Source organism: Salvelinus alpinus, chromosome 16 (assembly GCF_045679555.1).
Source record: "Salvelinus alpinus chromosome 16, SLU_Salpinus.1, whole genome shotgun sequence".
In the NCBI taxonomy this organism is placed as follows: domain Eukaryota; kingdom Metazoa; phylum Chordata; class Actinopteri; order Salmoniformes; family Salmonidae; genus Salvelinus; species Salvelinus alpinus.
In genome coordinates, this window is record NC_092101.1 from 21,147,134 (window position 1) to 21,167,126 (window position 19,993).

At 39.5% G+C, this 19,993-nt stretch overlaps 3 protein-coding genes across 4 annotated transcripts; 2 read left to right on the top strand and 1 right to left on the bottom strand.

Moving 5' to 3' along the window:
* The first annotated feature begins 70 nt into the window (after positions 1–70).
* On the top strand, positions 71–6,526 carry ing5a (inhibitor of growth family, member 5a). Its single transcript, XM_071345370.1, has 8 exons — positions 71–227; positions 3,285–3,356; positions 3,519–3,685; positions 3,779–3,890; positions 3,985–4,084; positions 4,179–4,314; positions 4,452–4,513; positions 4,593–6,526. Exons 1-8 carry the CDS (start codon positions 191–193, stop codon positions 4,630–4,632), a joined length of 726 nt encoding a protein of 241 aa, XP_071201471.1. The 5' UTR covers positions 71–190; the 3' UTR covers positions 4,633–6,526.
* On the bottom strand, positions 6,458–8,155 carry cep19 (centrosomal protein 19). Its single transcript, XM_071345376.1, has 2 exons — positions 7,651–8,155; positions 6,458–7,086 (listed from the first exon to the last, which is right to left on the bottom strand). Exons 1-2 carry the CDS (start codon positions 7,784–7,786, stop codon positions 6,734–6,736), a joined length of 489 nt encoding a protein of 162 aa, XP_071201477.1. The 5' UTR covers positions 7,787–8,155; the 3' UTR covers positions 6,458–6,733.
* Positions 7,593–19,908, top strand: pigx (phosphatidylinositol glycan anchor biosynthesis, class X). Of its 2 annotated transcripts, none has more exons than XM_071345369.1 (6): positions 7,593–7,677; positions 8,818–8,899; positions 17,659–17,794; positions 17,956–18,160; positions 18,335–18,435; positions 19,657–19,908. In XM_071345369.1, the coding sequence occupies exons 2-6, from the start codon at positions 8,841–8,843 to the stop codon at positions 19,813–19,815; spliced, it is 660 nt and encodes a 219-aa protein (XP_071201470.1). In that variant the 5' UTR covers positions 7,593–7,677; positions 8,818–8,840; the 3' UTR covers positions 19,816–19,908. The 2 variants fall into 2 exon arrangements, with proteins under 2 accessions (XP_071201470.1, XP_071201469.1); XM_071345368.1 differs by lacking the exon at positions 7,593–7,677 and adding an exon at positions 8,176–8,312.
* Positions 19,909–19,993: the final 85 nt, after the last annotated feature.

Here is a 19,993-nt window from a genome sequence, read left to right on the forward strand (position 1 = left end):
GTTTGAAGCTTATTAAAATATGAAGGAGCCACACCTTAAAGTTATCCAATCAGAAGAACATATTCAAACCTGTATTTTAAGCCAATGAAAGTTGAGGACGTCATGAATTAGAAACGTATCTAGCGTTCGGCTAAGCTAGTTAGCAAAAAAACATGTTTACTAGCTAGTCCTGTAAAATACAATTGAAAAGATGGCGACGGCAATATACCTGGAACATTACCTCGACAGTGAGTATCTAGCTAACGTAATGTGAACAGTTGTTAATTGGCTACATTTCCAATCGTGTTTGTTTTTCAGTCTCGAACTTCTAAACTAACGTTAGATAGCTTGGCGAGCTAGCCACACATGTTGTGTCGTTAGCGAGATTACAAGTTCTCGGCATTACTAACTAGTTAGTTAATTTACTACTATTGTTAGTTTTCTAGTAACTATGGTATTGAAGTTGTACGTTAGATGAAATGCCATAAATTGAATTTATCTATAGAGAACTAATGTTAGCTTGCGCACTGAGGGGCTATTTTTCCGCTGTGTTGGCTTATTTTGTAGCAGTAAACCAGTAACCGATGATGTTCTAACTAGTTACTAAACGGCAACCTGTACATTAATCTCAGTGGTGCATGCCAGTATCATAACATGTGTTTGATAGTACTTGCTAGTTTGCTATAGCCACGTTCCGAATTATGATTGGCAACTTCCCTGAACAGGGAGCGCTTTCCTCAATGTAACTTTGGCAAGTTGGCGGGGAACGGCAGCCGCGCAACCTCGTTTTATACGGCGAGTCAGGTGTACACAGGGCGGAATGTTTGATTTCAAAGTGCGTCACGAGCACAAAGTATAACCAAATTCCAGTTCCACATCTGCCAAAATAATCGTATTTATAAAAAAAATTCATTAACAAATCAATACAAAAAGTACATGGGGAAACACGTGTGTGTGTATATAGATAGATATATAATGGACATTTGGGCTAGGGGGTACAATATCACATTACACAAGGACCTTAAGGGGAATATACACAATAATTCTATTTTTTTGTTGACATTGTGTTTAAGTGTCTTAAAATATAGTTACATTTGTTTTTTCAAGTTTTTATTTTTATTTTTTGTAAATTTGAAATATAATATTTGGTCTAAAGAATAAGGAAATTAATTACATAAAATTGTTTCAACTTATTTCTATCATAAGTAAAGAATCAAAGCAGCATATCTCTCCATAATAGTGTAACATCTTCATAAATGTGTTCAATTAGAAATCTACTGATGTCTTGCCACATCCATTTACATGAATACAATGCAAAAAAAAGATGCAGCACTGTTTCTGGGTGGTCATTACAAAAGTTACGATTTGAATTTGTTTTTATTTTTTTACTTCTTAATATAGTGGTTGGCAAGATAATATTTATGAGTAATTTTTAAATAAACTTCCTTCATTTTGTTAATAAGTAGGTATGTGTGTGGCAACATCCAAACTTTTTCCCAACAGACATTATCAGTAAAACCATTCCAATAATGTATAGATACATCCTTTTGCCACAAGGCTCGTATAGCTCTATTGTTGTTGAATGGACTTAAAGAAAAACAAATCTTTCCTACTAATGAGTCAACCGGGTTAATTGTAGGTATGTTTTGAGAGTCAGGTCTTGACATGTTCCGGAATAATAAAGCAACACCTGAGGGAATGGCATCTAAAACAATTGCAAAATCTTTAGGTGTTACAGGGATCTAGTTAAGTGATAAATTCCTTATAATTAAGTAAAAGACCCTCTTCATTTACAAGTTGGCTCACCGATAGGATATTTCGGAACCAATATTCTTATAACAAAGAAGTATTTTTTATACAGTATGTCCTGATTATTCCATATATAATATCTGTGTGGAGAAAAATTATGCTGATAAATTAAGGACTATGACAAGAGAACCTGATGAAAAGCAGAGTTTCACTGGAACTTTGTCAATATTATTATTGCAAACCAACATGAAGGCCACCAAAAGTAGAGAAGACATGATGAGGAATAAAGTTCCACATAGAAGTGGGTCTTCTTAGGAATTATTTTATCCAATTAGTTAAGTTCAGAAAATTCAGCCCACCATACACAAGTGTTCCATTATATCAGTTTTTTCCTAATGTAATGGGTACGGTTTCTCCACAGACCAAATGCTTTTCAACTTTCTATCTCTTTGCTTATTTTACCGTCAAGATATAAAGATAGAGCGGCATATGTTAGTCTAGACCTTCAGCCTTGGTTATTAGGACTCTTCCTTTTAATGATAAGTCCCTATGTAGCCATTGATTTAGCTTCTTCTATTTTTTTTTAATGAGGGTTAAAATTTAGTAAGCCTCTAGACTTCTGATCCTTAGTAATGGTTATGCCTAAATATGTAAGTTCTTCTTTCACTGGAATACCATAATATGAGGGTGTCACACAATCTTTGACAGCCATGAGTTCACATTTATTAATGTTAAGATATAGACCAGATGCTTTGGAAAATGATTCTATCACATTGATCGATATGGGAATCTAACTAGCGTCTTTCAGAAAAATTGTAGTATCGTCAGCCAGCTGGCATATAATAATTTCTTTACCAGCTATGGAAATGCCTTGTACAGGACTATTATTTAAAGAATTTGTAAGAAGTTGTGTGATTAATAAAAATAGATACAGTGAGATCGAGAGCGAAATAAGGAAAGGTTGTCCTAACTCAAATCTAGGTGAGGTGCCATGTTTCAGTTTGATAGAGCTGTTACCATTCGTATAGAGTCTTAATAGCCTTACAGAAAAAATCACCAAAGCCAAATTTCTTAAGGGAGTGGAAGATAATATAAAGCTATCCTCTACCGTAAAACAAGATTATTTTGGGGGTCACTAGTTACCACAGTCATAATAATTATGGCTAAACCCTGCCTATTTCTACAATTTCTCTTCTGATTTTAAAATGAACCTTAACCACACTTTTAACATGCCTAATCCTATCTTAAATTTTTATTTTTGTGTGTGGCTGTGGTTACTAGTGACAACCTTGTTTTCCATGGGGGAAAACGTTTAGGTTGAAGTTATTTTGGTAGTACAGGTGTTGTGATCCAGCTACCTGGCTAACATTATCCATTTTGTATGTGGCCACCTGTTATCTAGTATCGTCATCAGACTGCAGTGTATTCATTGTAGAAAAGTGAACATGAACCATGAGCTGTCAGCTGTGTATTACCATCAAATCCTATCTTGTTCTGAGGATGAAATATTGTAGTTACTGATGACTGCGTTTAACAATCATGACGTATTCCTCAAGGTATCGAGAATCTGCCCTGTGAACTACAGAGGAACTTTTCACTGATGCGGGACCTGGACAATAGAACTGAAGGTACAAAACATGAGATTGACATCAGTTAAACTACACAAAAAATACATTACAAATTGTATTAGTTTTGATCACCTGATTTACTACATGGTTTCATGCCCATCACTATTATATTGTTCAGCATATTTCCTTTTCCAGTATTTAAATTGTCCTGCAAATGTGTAGAGAAAAAAGGAGAGATCGACAAGCTGGCAGAGGAGTACATCTCAAGTGTAAGGAACTTGGCTACGGAACAGAGGGTTGTGCACCTGCAGAAGATCCAGAGTGCTTACAGCAAGTGCAAAGAGTTCAGCGATGACAAAGTGCAGCTTGCCATGCAGACATATGAAATGGTCAGTGCTCCAACACTGTCATGAGTACAAATTAGTGTCATACTGTTGGTTTTGCATAATCTATTGACCAATCTAATTGTTTGCATGTCATAGGTGGACAAGCATATCCGCAGGCTGGATGCAGACCTGGCCCGATTTGAGAATGAGCTGAAGGAGAAGCTGGAAGTGAGCGGCTATGACAGTCCAGAAGGAAGAGGGTTAAAGAGTAAGCAGGGAGACTGTCGGTGGGAAATACTTCTACAGCACATTTACGACATGTAACTAACTTCCATGTGCACATCTGTGAATATCTGTTTCAGAGGGTGAAGGTCGGGGACTGAGGGAGAAGCGTGGACCCAAGGGGAGAGGCAGGAAATCATCGGATGAGGATTCTCCCAGGAAGAAAAAGCTTAAAAACAGGTATAGAAAATATTGTATAAACAAAATACCATGTATGTGTGTCTGCCTGGTTTTTACTCTAACTCAATGTCATTTAACCCATTAATATCTGTAGCCCAGAATTGAGTGACGCTCTCCTGCCAATGCAACCGTCAGATGTTTTGGACATGCCAGTTGATCCAAATGAGCCAACATACTGCTTGTGCCATCAAGTGTCATATGGAGAGATGATTGGATGTGATAACCCTGATGTAAGTTTTTATTGGTTGTCTTGTTATTCCAAAGAATGCTTTGAAATTAGTGGCATTTTTATGTAGATCCAAGAAGTTAATTGAAAGATTACTGTAATCTGAATGTCTTCTTACCAATATTTTCACTTTTCAAACAGTGCCCAATTGAGTGGTTTCACTTTGCTTGTGTTGATCTTGCTACGAAGCCAAAAGGAAAATGGTAGGTGAATCTTTTACAAAGTTGGTGATTACACGCATTACTTTTTTGTACATCTTGTATTTAGTCTATTCTCTTTCAGGTTTTGTCCACGATGCACCCAGGATAAGAAGAAAAAATGATATATTTCTTAAGTACTTTTCTATAAATGTTTTTGTCTGTAGTAAAATTAGTGTAATATATTTACAAAAATATTTCCCTTTCTATTATGGCTGTGCATAAATATGATGATCTAAATACAAAGCTTTTATTCAAAGTACTTGAAATTTGTAAAGGTTTTAGTATTTGAAAAACAAATTTAACTGCTGTTGATAACATTTTTTCCATGGTTTAGTTTCATTTTTTTTTTATTCTGTCCTCACTCAAGTGATACGATCTCATTTGTGTCTGCATTTTAGTTACCTAGCTACCTCTTGGGTTCAAGCACACACATGCAGAAATTTTGTATACAACAATCTTGAATCCTGCCAAAAAATCTTAAACCAAGCAAACAAAAACGTTCACTCCGTCCATTCTTGGACTAATAAGCTATCTGGTAAAAGGTGTACTATATTTTTATATCGACTGTCAAAAGCAGTTGCCCGCTCTTGAATGTATGATGGTGATAATGGTCAGACATTTAGGAAGCTACTGGGATTTCTTTGCCAACATAACCAGCAAGCATTAAAGCACTTTGAATTAAAATCAACTGCTCACCACTAATTATTAGCAATTTAACAATGCTTAGATACAACAACAAAAAATCTGGGGAATGGTGTTCCAAAGATATCTTATTCAAACTGCTGTAAAGTACAGAAGAAAGACCAGCAGTAGTTAGGTTTCCATCCAATTTGCGACTGATTTTCATGCATATATTCTAAAATCTGCATACAAACTGCATTTTCCCCTCCAGAGGGGTGTTTCCATCAAACTTCCGATGGTTGTCACAAAAACTGTTGCGATAATGGTCTATAGACAGTTCGGACAGGGTAGGTTATATGATGAGATATAAAAAAAAATCCAGATCACTTTTAATTGATAATAAGCAGCCAAGCACTGACCAGCATCATTCAGATTATAGCCTTTGATATTTCGTGGAAATTTGCATGAAGCTCATCACCATATGCTCTTATCCAGTGACTTACAGGAGCCATTGGAGTTAAGTGCCTTGCTCAAGGGCACATCAACAGATTTTTCACCTTTTTTGGATTCTGGGATAATTTTGGGGTTACTGGCCCAATGCTCTTAACCGCTAGGCTTAACCGCTACCTGCCGTCCACTTAACCACCATAAGTTATGAAGTTTGAAATAAGTTATGACGAACTTTAACTTATCTGCCGATAAACTCTGCATGCTTTTTCACTTCGTGTTAGTAGAACAACGAAACATATCATTCATTGCATGACTTCAAGCTTACTGTGGTTTTTACATGTCAATATTTGTGCGTAAAAACGTTTCCACCGCAATTGTGGCAATCTTTTTCACCAACAAAAAAATATCCCACTGTCTTGCGTATTTTGTTTTGGCAACATTGGGAAATGTACCGTTTCCATGAGGCCTGTCATGAGTTTATTTTTATTTTTATGCCTCAGGTAATTAATCTGCATGAAATGGTTGGATAGAAACCTGGTTATTTGAAGAAATTGAACGTTAATGATTCTGAGCTACTATCCACTGTAAAAAAAACACTGCTATTGCTTTTTAATATTTTGTTGACCTAAAATTTTAAATGTAGAGAGATTCAGATGATATTTGATAGTTGTTGCATGTGCTACTTTTTATTCTAACCTTACACAAAATACTATTGTACTTGATATAGGCTACAATGTTGACAATGACATGTGACAAGAATATTACTTTCCAAAGATTGTTACTTTAGATAATTCTTAGGGGTTTAGCATAAACTTGTCTTTAGTTAACTGTGAATATATAAATCTTGTACAAGTATAATGCTGTTGAAACAGAGGGTCAAGGAGACAAAGTATTTGTATTTTGTAAATGTAAGTTTCATATCAATAAACATGTACAACTATTCAATATTTCAATAGCATCTGTAAGGATATTAGTTTAAATGTATTTTTTATCCATGTCCAGTTGGATATGGTTGTTGTTGATGGCTTAATTGAGCAAAGGGCCAGAATAACAACTGCCCTGTGCAAAGGAATGAGTATTGTTCAATCACTAAAGATCAGGTAGGGTGCTTTGTTGACAAACTGAAACACTCCCAGTCTGATCTGTGTTCTTTTAAAATCCATCATCAGACTCCTCTTCATCCCAGCTGCATGGTTCCCGAGCAACGTCCCCTTTAAATTCCACCTCCAGGTCATAGACAAAGTCAGGGTCATCTTTCCGCCTTCGGTTGCGCTCAAAGAGATTGTCCATTTGGGCCTTCTTGCGCGCAAGCTCCTCATCATCCAGCTTGTTGAGGTCCTCCTCAGGGTCCAGGCGGAGGGAGGCTAGAGTGTGCTCCAGGCTGTGGCCCTGCATGTGATCCCGAAGCACTATATGAAGCCTCTCCAGTTGCCCCAATGAAACACTCTCCAGGTATGCCCTGTGCCGAATATGGTGCTTCATTCTCTCCGCAGCCATGCAGCAGTCTGTGGGTGAGGTGGGTGAAATAGAATTAGATTACCTCATGTTTTTAGTATCTATATGGGTAAAACACCTTTTAGTGGTGGTCACCAACCATAAATCCTCAAGAAGAGTGCAGGTGTTCCTCTTGTGTTTTTGTGCTGGGCTTGTAATGAAACCTGCACACACTGCAGCTCTCAAATACTAGTTGGGAAAGCATTTTCTATTATGTATTTGCCTTGTGGGTTGGCCATCTAGAATTTCAGTTGTTGCATTGGACAAGTTAGTAAGTATAGCAATGTGTTGCCATATGTATTGATCTGGCACTAAAATAACTTGGGAGATCACTATGCCATCTGAAAGCTCTCCATAACAAGGGTGACCAGGGTAGCGTTTCCCAGTTACTACACAACTGATTCAAATAGTCAACTAACGTTAATCATCAAGCTTTTTATTATTTGAATCGGCTGTGTTGTGCTAGGGCAAAAACCAAACACCCCTTGGGGTCCCCAGGTCCGAGTTTGGAAAATGCTGGACTAGGGGATGCTCATCCTTTCTGTGATAAGCAGTGTACTGTGTAATTTTCCTACCTGAACATTTCGAGAAGTTCCTCACAGGTATGATTCTTTTACGCATCTTGTTTGTATCCTTAATATTACCTTCATAAATTAAAACGATTGAAGGTGGGCTGAATTGAACACCGCATCGTTTAGCCACAAAAGGCATTGTTGAGTATTTTATTTTACTTATACGAACGTTTTATGTAGATTTATCAAAGTACCTCGCAAGGTAATTAGCTCGCAAACATGTTTGACATGCATACTATCTTGCGTTTTGAAAATAAACAAAATACAGAAAGGCAGGCACGTAAAAAAATCTAACGAATCGACCCAGCTAGTTTCTCACAAACCTCGTCTAAATCCTGGGCTACACTCCAATTGCCTGTACGCAATGGGGTGAATATGGCTAATACTTTTGTTCACAGTAGGTCCCCAAAAAATTTCTTCACCGTTAAGATTTTCTATGTAGTTATCGCAATTAATTTGAATATGAGAATAATATATATTTATCTGGTTTCATAATGAACCACATATTGGAATGGGTCCTTAATTTCAGTTTGTTTCCGTAAACACATGACGTAGCTGGCTGACATTTCTAGCATCGCCCAGGGTTTAGGAAGGCAATTTACTCATGTTTGTATTTTTCAGCACATGTACTGTTTACTTGGTTCTTTTTGGATCAACGCAAGCAGGTAAATGATAACACATCAAAGAAAGTAATTTTGAATAAATACGACAATGTTCATTGAGGGCGATGGCTAGTAATGTTAGGTATTTAACGTAACGTTAGCTAGCGCCACTTCGATACAAAGTGATTTTTCGTAGCAGGTAACTTAGCTAGGATAGCATTTCGCTAACATTGACCTCCGTATCCTAACCTGGTACATTAATTATCCAAACCTGCTATAAAAAAGTAAAGGTATCGAAGTGACGTGAAAATTGTTTCCCAGCTAGTTAACGTTACACGTCAAATGTGTCATGCCATTCGTTAAGCCAGTCTTTTTCACAGGTAGCTATGCACAGTAGCTAATCGTGATAGGCATGAATCGATGATGTATCTTCAATGTATGAAGTTATGTGCAAACAGCAGAGCCACACTGGATTGGCAAATTGTCAACCCTATGACACTGACCCTATGCTTTTAGATGGCTGCTAGTTTGTCATGTGATGTACAAAGCCTCTGACCTTTTTTTGCAGACGAGAACAGCTGTGGTTTGTCCATGACATGGCTGGAGACTGTATCAGTAACGATGGATGTCAGCAAAAATGGTTTTCACAGGTAACTATCTGTGTAAGATGACCGTCTGGCGAATAGATGTCTGCAAGGTTACCAAGAGCATAGCTAATAAATGCAATTGAAAGATGTTGACATCTGATTTTGACACCTAATCCCAATCTTTGGTTACTCTGGGGCCATACTTGCGAACATTAGAAAGAGTTACATTTAAACAGTTTCTCAGTCTCAATCTGCATCAGACAATTAAAATTGTCGACATTGTAACTGATTCCATTGGATAACCTGGCACACGTTAGACCTATGCGAACCATAGCCATGGGAAGTAGAGGTGCTGAGGGTGCTGCTGCACCCCCTGAAATTTAATTAAAAAAATATTTAAATATATTAGATTTTTTTCCTCAGAGGTAGTGCACTGGGTCTTTGCTAGTCCTGTATAATTTCTGTGTTTCGTCCACCAAGCGAGGAAGTTTTAAATGGAGGTCAATGAGTGTGTCGAATAAAAAAAAAAATCTTCCCGTAATGCTTATTATGTTGTTATGAGTGTACTGATAAGTAGGACACGTGACATCCCGGTAACTTTGAGGAAAAACACTTTATATTGCCGTTGTCTCGACGCAAATTCATGGCACAAGACTAGTAGCATAGCATCTCCATCGAATACAGGCGGTTGACATCAACAACCCTCATTGAATATTCAAAAAAGATTACAATAATCAGATGTATCCACCAATCCAAAGACAGGATATGCGGTAGATATACAGCCCACCATGCTGCTTTGTTGACAACGACTCCCATTTTTAGAAATGGAAAGACCTGTATCTTGCCAGTATATCCATAATCTTCGGCTGACCTCACCAGGAAATAATCACTGTCATCTGGATCAAGTAATGCATCAGCCAATTACAAATATTAACGTAGATGGACTTGAACAAACACTTTTCATAAGAGCATTATCATCCTACAGATTCCAGTAACTGTGTTTAATTATTTTAAAGAAGTTTATCGCGAGTCCGGACTCGAACCCACAGACTTGAACCCACGCAGGCGAGTTCCACAACAGATCCACACTAAAGGAAAGTTTATCATTCTACAGTACACCTGCCAATCAACGCATTCTATTGCACGCTCTATGCCTAATTAAAGGATCCACCCCCAGAGGAAGATGCTGCCACTATTTTGTTGTAATTTCCTGTTCTAGAGAGGAAATGCATTTTTAGGTTCCACCTCCTGAAGAATGACGAAGACCACTTATACGTATTCACGAATTACATCTGGAGTTGATAAACATCAGCAAATGTGTAGCTAGCATGCTATCCTTATCTAGCTAACTAATGTTATCTGTTGCTGTTTATTTTACGACAATCTATTCAAAAGATTAGCCTGCTGGTTCTGGATTTGTCATCTTCCATAATTGCGGCCGCAAATCCGCAATAGAAATAGTTAAGGGGTGCAAACTAATGTTATTCTATTTTAATTTGCTCCATGGCTCAGGTGGCCAAGTGGACGCAAGGCTTTTTGGCTCATCTCTGTTGCCGAGAGAAATTACTTTGCAGCTGTTTTTGATTAATAAAGGGGTGGCAGGTAGCCTAGGGGTTAAGCATTGGTTTAGTAACAGAAAGGTCGCTGGTTTGAATTAGAGGTCGACCGATTTAATTAGGGCTGATTTTGAAGTTTTCATAACAATCGGAAATCGGTATTTTTGGACGCCGATTTTATTATTATTATTTTTACACCTTTATTTAACTAGGCAAGTCAGTTAAGAACACATTCTTATTTTCAATGACGGCCTAGGAACGGTGAGTTAACTGCCTTGTTCAGGGGCAGAACGACAGATTTTTACCTTGTCAGCTCGGGGATTCAATCTTGCAACCTTACGGTTAACTAGTCCAAAGCTCTAACCACCTGCCTTACATTGCACTCCACGAGGAGCCTGCCTGTTATGCGAATGCAGTAGAAGCCACGGTAAGTTGCTAGCTAGCATTAAACTTATCTTATAAAAAACAATCAATCAATCATAATCACTAGTTAACTACACATGGTTGATGATATTACTAGTTTATCTAGCATGTCCTGTGTTGCATATAATCGATGCTGTGCGCATTACGCGAAAAATGACTGTCGTTGCTCCAATGTGTACCTAACCATAAACATCAATGCCTTTCTTAAAATCAATACACAAGTATATATTTTTAAACCTGCATATTTAGTTAATATTGCCTGCTAACCTGAATTTCTTTTAACTAGGGAAATTGTGTCACTTCTCTTGCAACGGAGTCAGGGTATATGCGGCAGTTTGGGCCGCCTGGCTCGTTGCGAACTGTGTGAAGACTATTTCTTCCTAACAAAGACAGCCAACTAAGCCAAACGGGGGATGATTTAACAAAAGCGCATTTGCGAAAAAAGCACAATCGTTGCACGACTGTACCTAACCATAAACATCAATGCCTTTCTTACAATCAATACACAGAAGTATATATTTTTAAACCTGCATATTTAGCTAAAATAAATCCAGGTTAGCAGGCAATATTAACCAGGTGAAATTGTCACTTCTCTTGCGGTCATTGCACGCAGAGTCAGGGTATATGCAACAGTTTGGGCCGCCTGGCTCGTTGCGAACTAATTTGCCAGAATTTTACGTAAATATGACATAACATTGAATGTTGTGCAATGTAACAGGAATATTTATACTTATGGATGCCACCCGTTAGATAAAATACGGAACGGTTCCGTATTTCACTGAAATAATAAACGTTTTGTTTTCCTAATGATAGTTTCCGGATTCGACCATATTAATGACCAAAGGCTCATATTTCTGTGTGTTATTATGTTATAATTAAGTCTATGATTTGATATTTGATAGAGCAGTCTGACAGTGATGGTAGGCAGCAGCAGGCTCGTACGCATTCATTCAAACAGCACTTTCGTGCGTTTTGCCAGCAGCTCTTCGCAATGCTTTAAGCATTGAGCTGTTTATGACTTCAAGCCTATCAACTCCCGAAATTATGCTGGTGTAACCGATGTGAAATGGCTAGCTAGTTAGAGGGGTGCGCTAATAGCGTTTCAATCCGTGACGTCACTCGCTCTGAGACTTGGAGTAGTTGTTCCCCTTGCTCTGCAAGGGCCGCGGCTTTTGTGGAGCGATGGGTAACGATGCTTCGAGGGTGGTTGTTGTCGACGTGTTCCTGGTTCGAGCCTAGGTAGGGGCGAGGAGAGGGACGGAACTGTTACTGTTACACTGGCAATACTAAAGTGCCTATAAGAACATCCAATAGTCAAAGGTATATTAAATACAAATGGTATAGAGAGAAATAGTCCTATAATTCCTATAATAACTACAACCTAAAACTTCTTACCTGGGAATATTGAAGACTCATGTTAAAAGGAACCACCAGCTTTCATATGTTCTGAGCAAGGAACTTAAACGTTAGCTTTTTTACATGGCACATATTGCACTTTTACTTCTCTAACACTTTCTTCTCTAACACGCATTATTGAGGCTAAATTGATTTTATTGATGTATTATATTAAGTAAAAATAAGTGTTCATTCAGTATTGTTGTAATTGTCATTATTACAAATAAAGGAAAAAAATCGGCCGATTTAACCGGTATCGGCTTTTTTTGGTCCTCCAATAATCGGTATCGGTATCGGCGTTGAAAAATCATAATCGGTCGACCTCTAGTTTGAATCCCTTGAGCAAGGCACTTAACCCTAAATGTTCATGTGAGTCGCTCTGGATAAGAGCGTCTGCTAAATGACTCAAATGTAAACCATGCCATGCTGATGGGTGTTAACATTCAAATAAAACCTAGCCATGAAACTAAACGTAGGCTGAAAATAATTTGTATGCCCTACATAGGAAAATACATCACATTCACACAGATTTGCACGAAGTGGGCAGTTCGAATTTGTTACTTCATCCCAAATATATCATACGTTGACTACAATTATGACTTGTTGACTTTAAATCATAGTGCAACATCAATCGTGGGTAAGCTCTGTTAGCTCGAATAAGTATTTGTACTGGTGTGGGCATTTTTAATAAGGTGATTACACAAGACCATTCTGTGCTTTCAGGGTGTGTTTACAACTGTAAATAATAAACAAAATGTAGCAATTCAACAGCCAATGCTGTTTAGCCTGCACATCTTTTAGAGCATGTCAAATCAAAGTTTATTGGTTACGTACACAGATTTGCAGATGTTATCGCAGGTGCAGCAAAATGCTTGTGTTTCTAGCTCCAACAGTGCAGTAATACCTAGAAATAAAATACACACAATCCAGAAAACATTTAAAATAAGTCTTATAGGATGAGCCATGACTAGAATACAGTATATACATATAACGTGGTTGAAACAGTATGTCAAGATTATTAAAGTGACCAGTGTTCAATGTACATAGAGCAGCAGTCTCTAAGGTGCAGGGTAGAGTACCGGTTAGTGATGATTGTTTAACAGTCTGATGGCCTGGAGATAGAAGCTGTCTCTCAGTCCCAGCTTTGATGCCCCTTCTAGATGGTAGCGGGCTCAACAGGCTGTGGTTGAGGCCCTTGATGATATTCTTGGCCTTCCTGTGACACCGTGGCGTGTAGATGTCCTGAAGGGCTGGCAGTGTGCCCCTGGTGATGCGTTGACCGCACCACCCTCTGGAGAGCCCTGCGGTTGTGGATGGTGCAATGCCCGACGATGCTTTCAATGGTGCATCTGTCGAAGTTTGTGAGGGTCTTAGGGGCCAAGCCACATTTCTTTAGCCTCCTGAGGTTGAAGAGGCACTGTTGTGCCTTCACCATGCTGTCTGTGTTAAGGGACCAAACTTGATGATTGAGTTGGCGATGTGCGTGGCAACACAGTCATGGGTGAACAGGGAGTACAGGAGGGGGCTGAGCACGCACCCCCGTGGGGGCCCCCGTGTTGAGGATCAGGGTGGCGGAGGTGTTGCTGCCTACCTTCCCGACTTGGGGTCAACCCGTCAGGAAGTCATTGCTTGCCTCATTGCGCAAGTGATTTCCATTTTTCAATTGGTTAATTCCTTTGGATCTTTTTTCACTGTGCTCATCTCTCTGTCCTGTGCAACTACACTGAACAAAAATATAAACGCAATATGTGACAATTTCAAAGATTTCAGTTCATATAAGGAAATCAGTCAATTGAAATACATTCATTAGGCCCTAATCTATGGATTTCACATGACTGGGGATGGAGATATGCATCTGTTGGTCACAGATACCTAAAAAATACAAAAGTAGGGGCGTAGATCAGAAAACCAGTTAATATCTGAAATGACAACCATTTACCTCATGCAAGGCGACCTCTCCTTAGCATATAGCTGATCAGGCTGTTGATTGGCCTGTGGAATGGTGTCCCACTCCATTAATTCATCTGTGAAGAGCACATTTTTACAGCGTGCCAGTGGCCATCGATGGTGAGCATTTGCCCACTGAAGTCTGTTTGCGAAGCCCAACTGCGGTCAGGTCAAAACCCTGGTGAGGACAACAATCATGCAGTTGAGACAGTGTCTGACAGTTTGTGCAGAAATTCTTCGGTTGTGCAAACCCACAGTTTCATCAGATGTCTGGGGGACAGGTCTTCGATGATCCCGCAGGTGAAGAAGCCGGATGTGGAGGTCCTGAGGTGGCGTGGTTACATGTGGTCTGCGGTTGTGAGCACAGTTGGACGTACTGCTAAGTCCTCTAAAACGACGGAGGCGGTTTATGGTAGAGAAATCAATCTGGCAACAGCGCTGGTGGACATTCTTGCAGTCAGCATGCCAATTGCACGATCCTTCAAAACTTGAGACATCTGTGGCATTGTGTTGTGTGACATAACTGCACATTTTAAAGTGGCATTTTGTTGCCCCCAGCACAAGGTGCACCTGTGTAATGATCATGCTGTTTAATCAGCTTCTTGATATGTCACACCTGTCAGGTGGATGGATTGTCTTGGCAAAGGAGAAATCCTCACTAACAGGGATATAAACAAATTTGTGCACAAAATTAGAGAAATAAGCTTTTTGTACATATGGAACGTTTCTGAGATCTTTTATTTTAGCTCATGAAACATGGGACCAACACCTTAAGTGTTGTGTTTTTTATATTTTTGTTCAGTGTATTTACAAGGCATCAGTGCAACAATGTTATCATAACCGGCCAAAGTGACACCACCAATGCAGTTTCTGTCAACTTTCCCTGATCGGTAATTTGGCCTATGTTGTAGGCCTGTTTTACATACAGCAATTAGCAAGAGCAAGTCTGCTTCTTTCCCCAAATAGCCTATTAAAAGCACAGTTAAACCATATTTGCTAAACAACATAAATTGCTCACTTCACAATGCTTGGCGGGGTGGCACACTGTAGGCTTAGGCTACCCTTTTTAAATGTAGGCCTACACTAATTGTGGTAGTGTGTTGTGAAGAGAAGTTCAGGCAAAACCTTGTAAATTTAAGATTACAAATGCATTTCATGAGGAGCTTCCTGTTGGAGTCCCTCTTGCAGACGACACAGGCTACTGGCACTGCTACATAAATAATTATCACTACTAGACGTGTAGGCTACACTTATTCATAACGTTTTATATGCATTTTTATAATCCTCTACTTTTTCACATGCGTTATTTGACTGGAGGTCCAAGAGTGGAATTTTTCTTTTCTTTTTTCTCTCAAATAAAAACCTTGCCTCGAGGGGGATTCAAACTCAAGGCTGTCGTACCTTGCTGTCTCTGGGCTTACCGTCTTAGTGGATCACACCACTAATTTAAACCTTATTCACACTGGTAGTTTGACTCATCCTATTTTGGATTTGAATCCTATGCGATTCTACATTTAGATTTTTTTTTGCATTCTGAACAGCCAAAAAGCACATGGAATCGGATATTTCAAACCACCATTGATTCCTGGCCATGCGACATGTCTGAACGGTCAAATCTGATTTATTTGCCCTCAAGTGGTATTTAGACTTATTTGGCATACTGTTATTTTGACAAGAACATGTGGTAGCTAACTAGCATGTTAGTTGTTTACAAAAAAATGGCGAACGTACTAGAAATTTAACAGCTAGCTAGTTGACTGCTGTGGTTAGCTGAAAAGGACGTGTTTTGAAAGTTGGATCTTATCCTTTGAGGCTTTAAGTGTTCATACACTGATTTTGAACACTCAAAGCTACTGGGAAAAGTCCATGGCAGGCATTGTCACCTTAGCTTGCTAGTTGCTCCATAACTTCTAAGTGATAGGAGGCACAAGCACCATCACCAATCAGCCTACACCACTGCTCACACACCCATCATTACTATGACTACTAGCGTAGCCATGTCTGCAAATGACACAACCAATCTGATTTGGTCACTTGCAACTTGCTGTTTGGACAGTCAGTAATCCAAAACGTACACAGTATTTGAGCATTTAAGGTCTGCAGTGTGAACAAGACTTTAGTCATAGCAGTAAAGGTAAATTACAGGTATTTGACAAGACCATGAGTGTACGAATATAAACTTACATGTTGTATAATCAAATGTTATTTGTCACATGCGCCGAATACAACAGGTGTAGTAGACCTTATCGTGAAATACTTACAACCCCTTAACTGAATTGTTGGTAAAGATGAGAGTCAAGAAAATATTTATTAAATAAACTAAAGTAAAACAAGTAACACAATATGTGTTGGCCCGTCAGGGATCCAGTTGCAGAGGGAGGTGTTTAGTCCCAGGGTCCTTAGCTTAGTGATGAGCTTTGTGGGCACTATGGTGTTAAACGCTGAGATGTAGTCAATTAACAGCATTCTCACATAGGTGTTCCTTTTGTCCAGGTGGGAAAGGGCACTGTGGAATGCGATTAAGATTGCGTCATCTGTTGGGGCGGTATGCAAATTGGTGTAGGGTTTCCGGGATGATGGTGTTGATGTAAGCCATTACCAGCCTTTCAAAGCACTTCATGGCTATAGATGTGAGTGTTACGAGGCAGTAGTCATTTAGGCAGGTTACCTTGGTGTTCTTGGACACGGACTATGGTGGTCTATTTGAAACATGTAGGTGTTAGACTCGGTCAGGGAGAGGTTGAAAATATCAATGAAGACACTTGCCAGTTGGTCCGCGCATACTTTGAGTACACGTCCTGGTAATCCATCTGGCACCTCAGCCTTTTGAATGTTGATCTGTTGAAAGGTCTTACTCTCATTGGCTATGGAGAGAGTGATCAGTCATCCGGAACAGCCGGTGCTCTCATGCATGCTTCAGTGTTGCTTGCCTCGACGCGAGCATGAAAGGCATTTAGCCCGTCTGCTAGGCATGCATCACTGGGCAGCTCACGGCTGGGTTTCCGATTCTTCCTAAATCTGTATTGCTGTGAAAGCACACGTGTGTGAAATAGATAGGCAGAAGCCTGGGATTTTGTAATGTATGCAAAAATGTTGTCTGTTAGTACTAGTAGCTTGTAGTCTATTCAAGGATGCATCAATGCAATATTGTCACACAGCATTTTGACAGAGACCAATGGAACAAAAGTAAACCAGAATTTGTAGGTTTAAAATATCTCACTGGTTACCAAGGTTGGCCTATTTTAAGAAATGCCATTGGTTGGTGGATATAAAGTGTAAGATATTTGATAGGCTGATGCAGAATAATCAGTTATCTGGTGAGGTTAGCATAGGGCTAACGTATGCCAGTTTATCTGATAGGACCAACAACATTGTACCTGGTCCTATCACGTGCAAGTAAATTGACAATTGTAATTGGGTGACGCACATTTGAGACTTGAGAAGCTGTTTACTTTTTAACTGTTTCTAATGTTAGGAAGTATGGTCCCTCTGTGTTTTTAGAGACCTGGTCACCACAGTTTACTTCGGTCCTGGTTTTCCAGATGGCCTCGAGGCTCTGCTGGTTCACAGACTACCCAGTGGGATCTACATTGATCAATACCAACTTGCATCTCTGAAAGAGGACACTGGTTTACAGGTAAAAAATGACAATGACCGTAGCATTATACAACCACAGTGCAGAAAAGTACAGGATAAAATTATTATACCCAACTCCATCTGCCAATTCTGAGATCTATGTTAGGCCAAACCTAATACATGCTATGTTAAGTAACACATTTGATAATCTTTTTCTGTTAGGTGCTTTTGGGTTCAGAGGTTGATTTGGAGGCTCCAGCACACACATCTGAGGAATTAATTGTTCTTGTGTATCCTGCTCTGGACCAAGGAAGTCTCAAAGCAACACTCCCTATCCATGGCCGTTATCACAAGCCCTCTCTTGCAGGGAAGAGATTTGAACTTGTTGAAATTAAACTTCCAAAGCTAATACTCAGGACAGATACATGTGAGTTATCGTGTTTATACCTTTTACGCATGACCATACTTCCCAATTTCCTTCAGGGAGATTATGCTGTGTCTGTAAATAACATTAACCTTTGGTTATTGGAATTTGACCAACTTATTTTATGGCAAATATGCTTGTTTTTACCATTATAACTAGTTTTTATTTTGTTTTAAGGTACACAGCTCATTTCCTTCCCTCCTTACAAAATTGTGGACTCACCCTGCACTGTCCACAATTTAAGCATATGCCAATGGCTTGAGATCCAACATCAACAGGTAAATCTATCAGCCAATGACATTGTCGCATACACTACATGACCAAAAGTATGTGGACAACTGCTTGTCGTTGGGGCATTGTCATACTGAAACCGGAAAGGGCCTTGTCCAAACTGTTGCCACAAAGTCGGAAGCACAGAATCGTCTTGAATGACATTGTATGCTGTAGCGGTAATATTTCCCTTCACTGGAACTAAGGGGCCTAGCCCGAACCATGAAAAACTGCCCCAGACCATTATTCCTGCTCCACCAAACTTTACAGTTGGCATTATGGATTTGGGTAGGTAGCATTCTCCTGGCATCCGCCAAACCTCAATTTGTTTGTCCACACAGCCAGATGGTCAAGCGTGATTCATCACTCCAGAGAATGCGTTTCCACTACTCCAGAGTCCAATGGCGGCGAGCTTTACACCAATCCAGCCTTTGCTTGACATTGCACATGGTGACATTAGGCTTGTGTGCGGCTGCTCGGTCATGGAAACCCATTTCATTATTGTGCTGACATTGCTTCCAGAGGCAGTTTGTTACTCGGTAATAATTGTTGCAACCGAGGACACACTATTTTTACGCCCCAAGCGCTTCATCACTCGTTGGTCCGATCTGTGAGCTTGTGTGGCCTACCACTTCGTGGCTGAACTGTTGTTGCTCCTAGATGTTGCCACTTCACAATTACAGCACTTACAGTTGACCTGGGCAGCTGATTTGCAGAAATTTGACAAACTGACTTGTTGAAAAATTGGCATCCTATGACGGTGCCACGCTGAAAATTACTGAGCTCTTCAGTAAGGTCATTCTACTGCCAATGTTTGTCTATGGAGATTGCATGGCTGTGTGCTCGATTTTATACACCAGTCAGCAACGGCAAATAGCCAAATCCACTCATTTTAAGGGCTGTCCACATACATTTATGTGTGTGTTTTAGCTACAGTAAATGATGTTTGGAGTCCACATTTTTTTAACTAGGCAAGTCAGTTAAGAACAAATTCTTATTTACAATGACAGCCTACCCTGGCCAAACCCGGACGACGCTGGTACAATTGTGCGCCACCCTATGGGACTCCCAATCACGTCCGGATGTGATGCAATGTAGTGTTGAATGTATCATTACTATCATACTTAGTAACTAACTTGTTTATTTTCAATAACAATGTTTCAAAATGAACCAACTGTGAATATGAAAATGACTTGAATCCACTTACCCAAATGTTTATTTCTTTTTAGGAGCAGGATCCTGTGAGTTTGGAGATACCACTTGGTGATGGGTCTCTGGTGGAGCCTGTGTGTGCTGGAACTCTGCTTGTCACGCTACTGTGCTGTGCCATCCTTTCAAGAAGTATCTGGAGGCATGGTGTTTTTTTAGACAATGTTATACTGACTTAATAATGTACTGTACAGTAAGAAATCCCCAGGGATTCATTTGCAACTGGACTATTTAGCTTTTTTAAACATTTTTATTAAATAATTGGCACACTGCTTCCATATGTTTTTGTGTCATCAAAGAACCGTTGATTGGATCCTTGAAAGTAATGTGCCATACATTGACTCTACTATAGGGTAC

Bases quoted from the DNA above. Each gene is read 5' to 3' on its own strand.
- cep19 (XM_071345376.1), bottom strand. From the start codon at position 7,786: ATGCCTTTTGTGGCTAAACGATGCGGTGTTCAATTCAGCCCACCTTCA. The intron at 7,087-7,650 runs GTAGGAAAATTA...CCTCACCCACAG, and splicing joins GAACTTCTCGAAATGTTCAG to ACTGCTGCATGGCTGCGGAG.
- pigx (XM_071345368.1), top strand. From the start codon at position 8,252: ATGTTTGTATTTTTCAGCACATGTACTGTTTACTTGGTTCTTTTTGGA. The intron at 8,313-8,817 runs GTAAATGATAAC...CTTTTTTTGCAG, and splicing joins TTTTGGATCAACGCAAGCAG to ACGAGAACAGCTGTGGTTTG. The intron at 18,161-18,334 runs GTGAGTTATCGT...TTTTGTTTTAAG, and splicing joins AATACTCAGGACAGATACAT to GTACACAGCTCATTTCCTTC.
- ing5a (XM_071345370.1), top strand. From the start codon at position 191: ATGGCGACGGCAATATACCTGGAACATTACCTCGACA. The intron at 228-3,284 runs GTGAGTATCTAG...GTATTCCTCAAG, and splicing joins CCTGGAACATTACCTCGACA to GTATCGAGAATCTGCCCTGT. The intron at 3,686-3,778 runs GTCAGTGCTCCA...TGCATGTCATAG, and splicing joins CCATGCAGACATATGAAATG to GTGGACAAGCATATCCGCAG.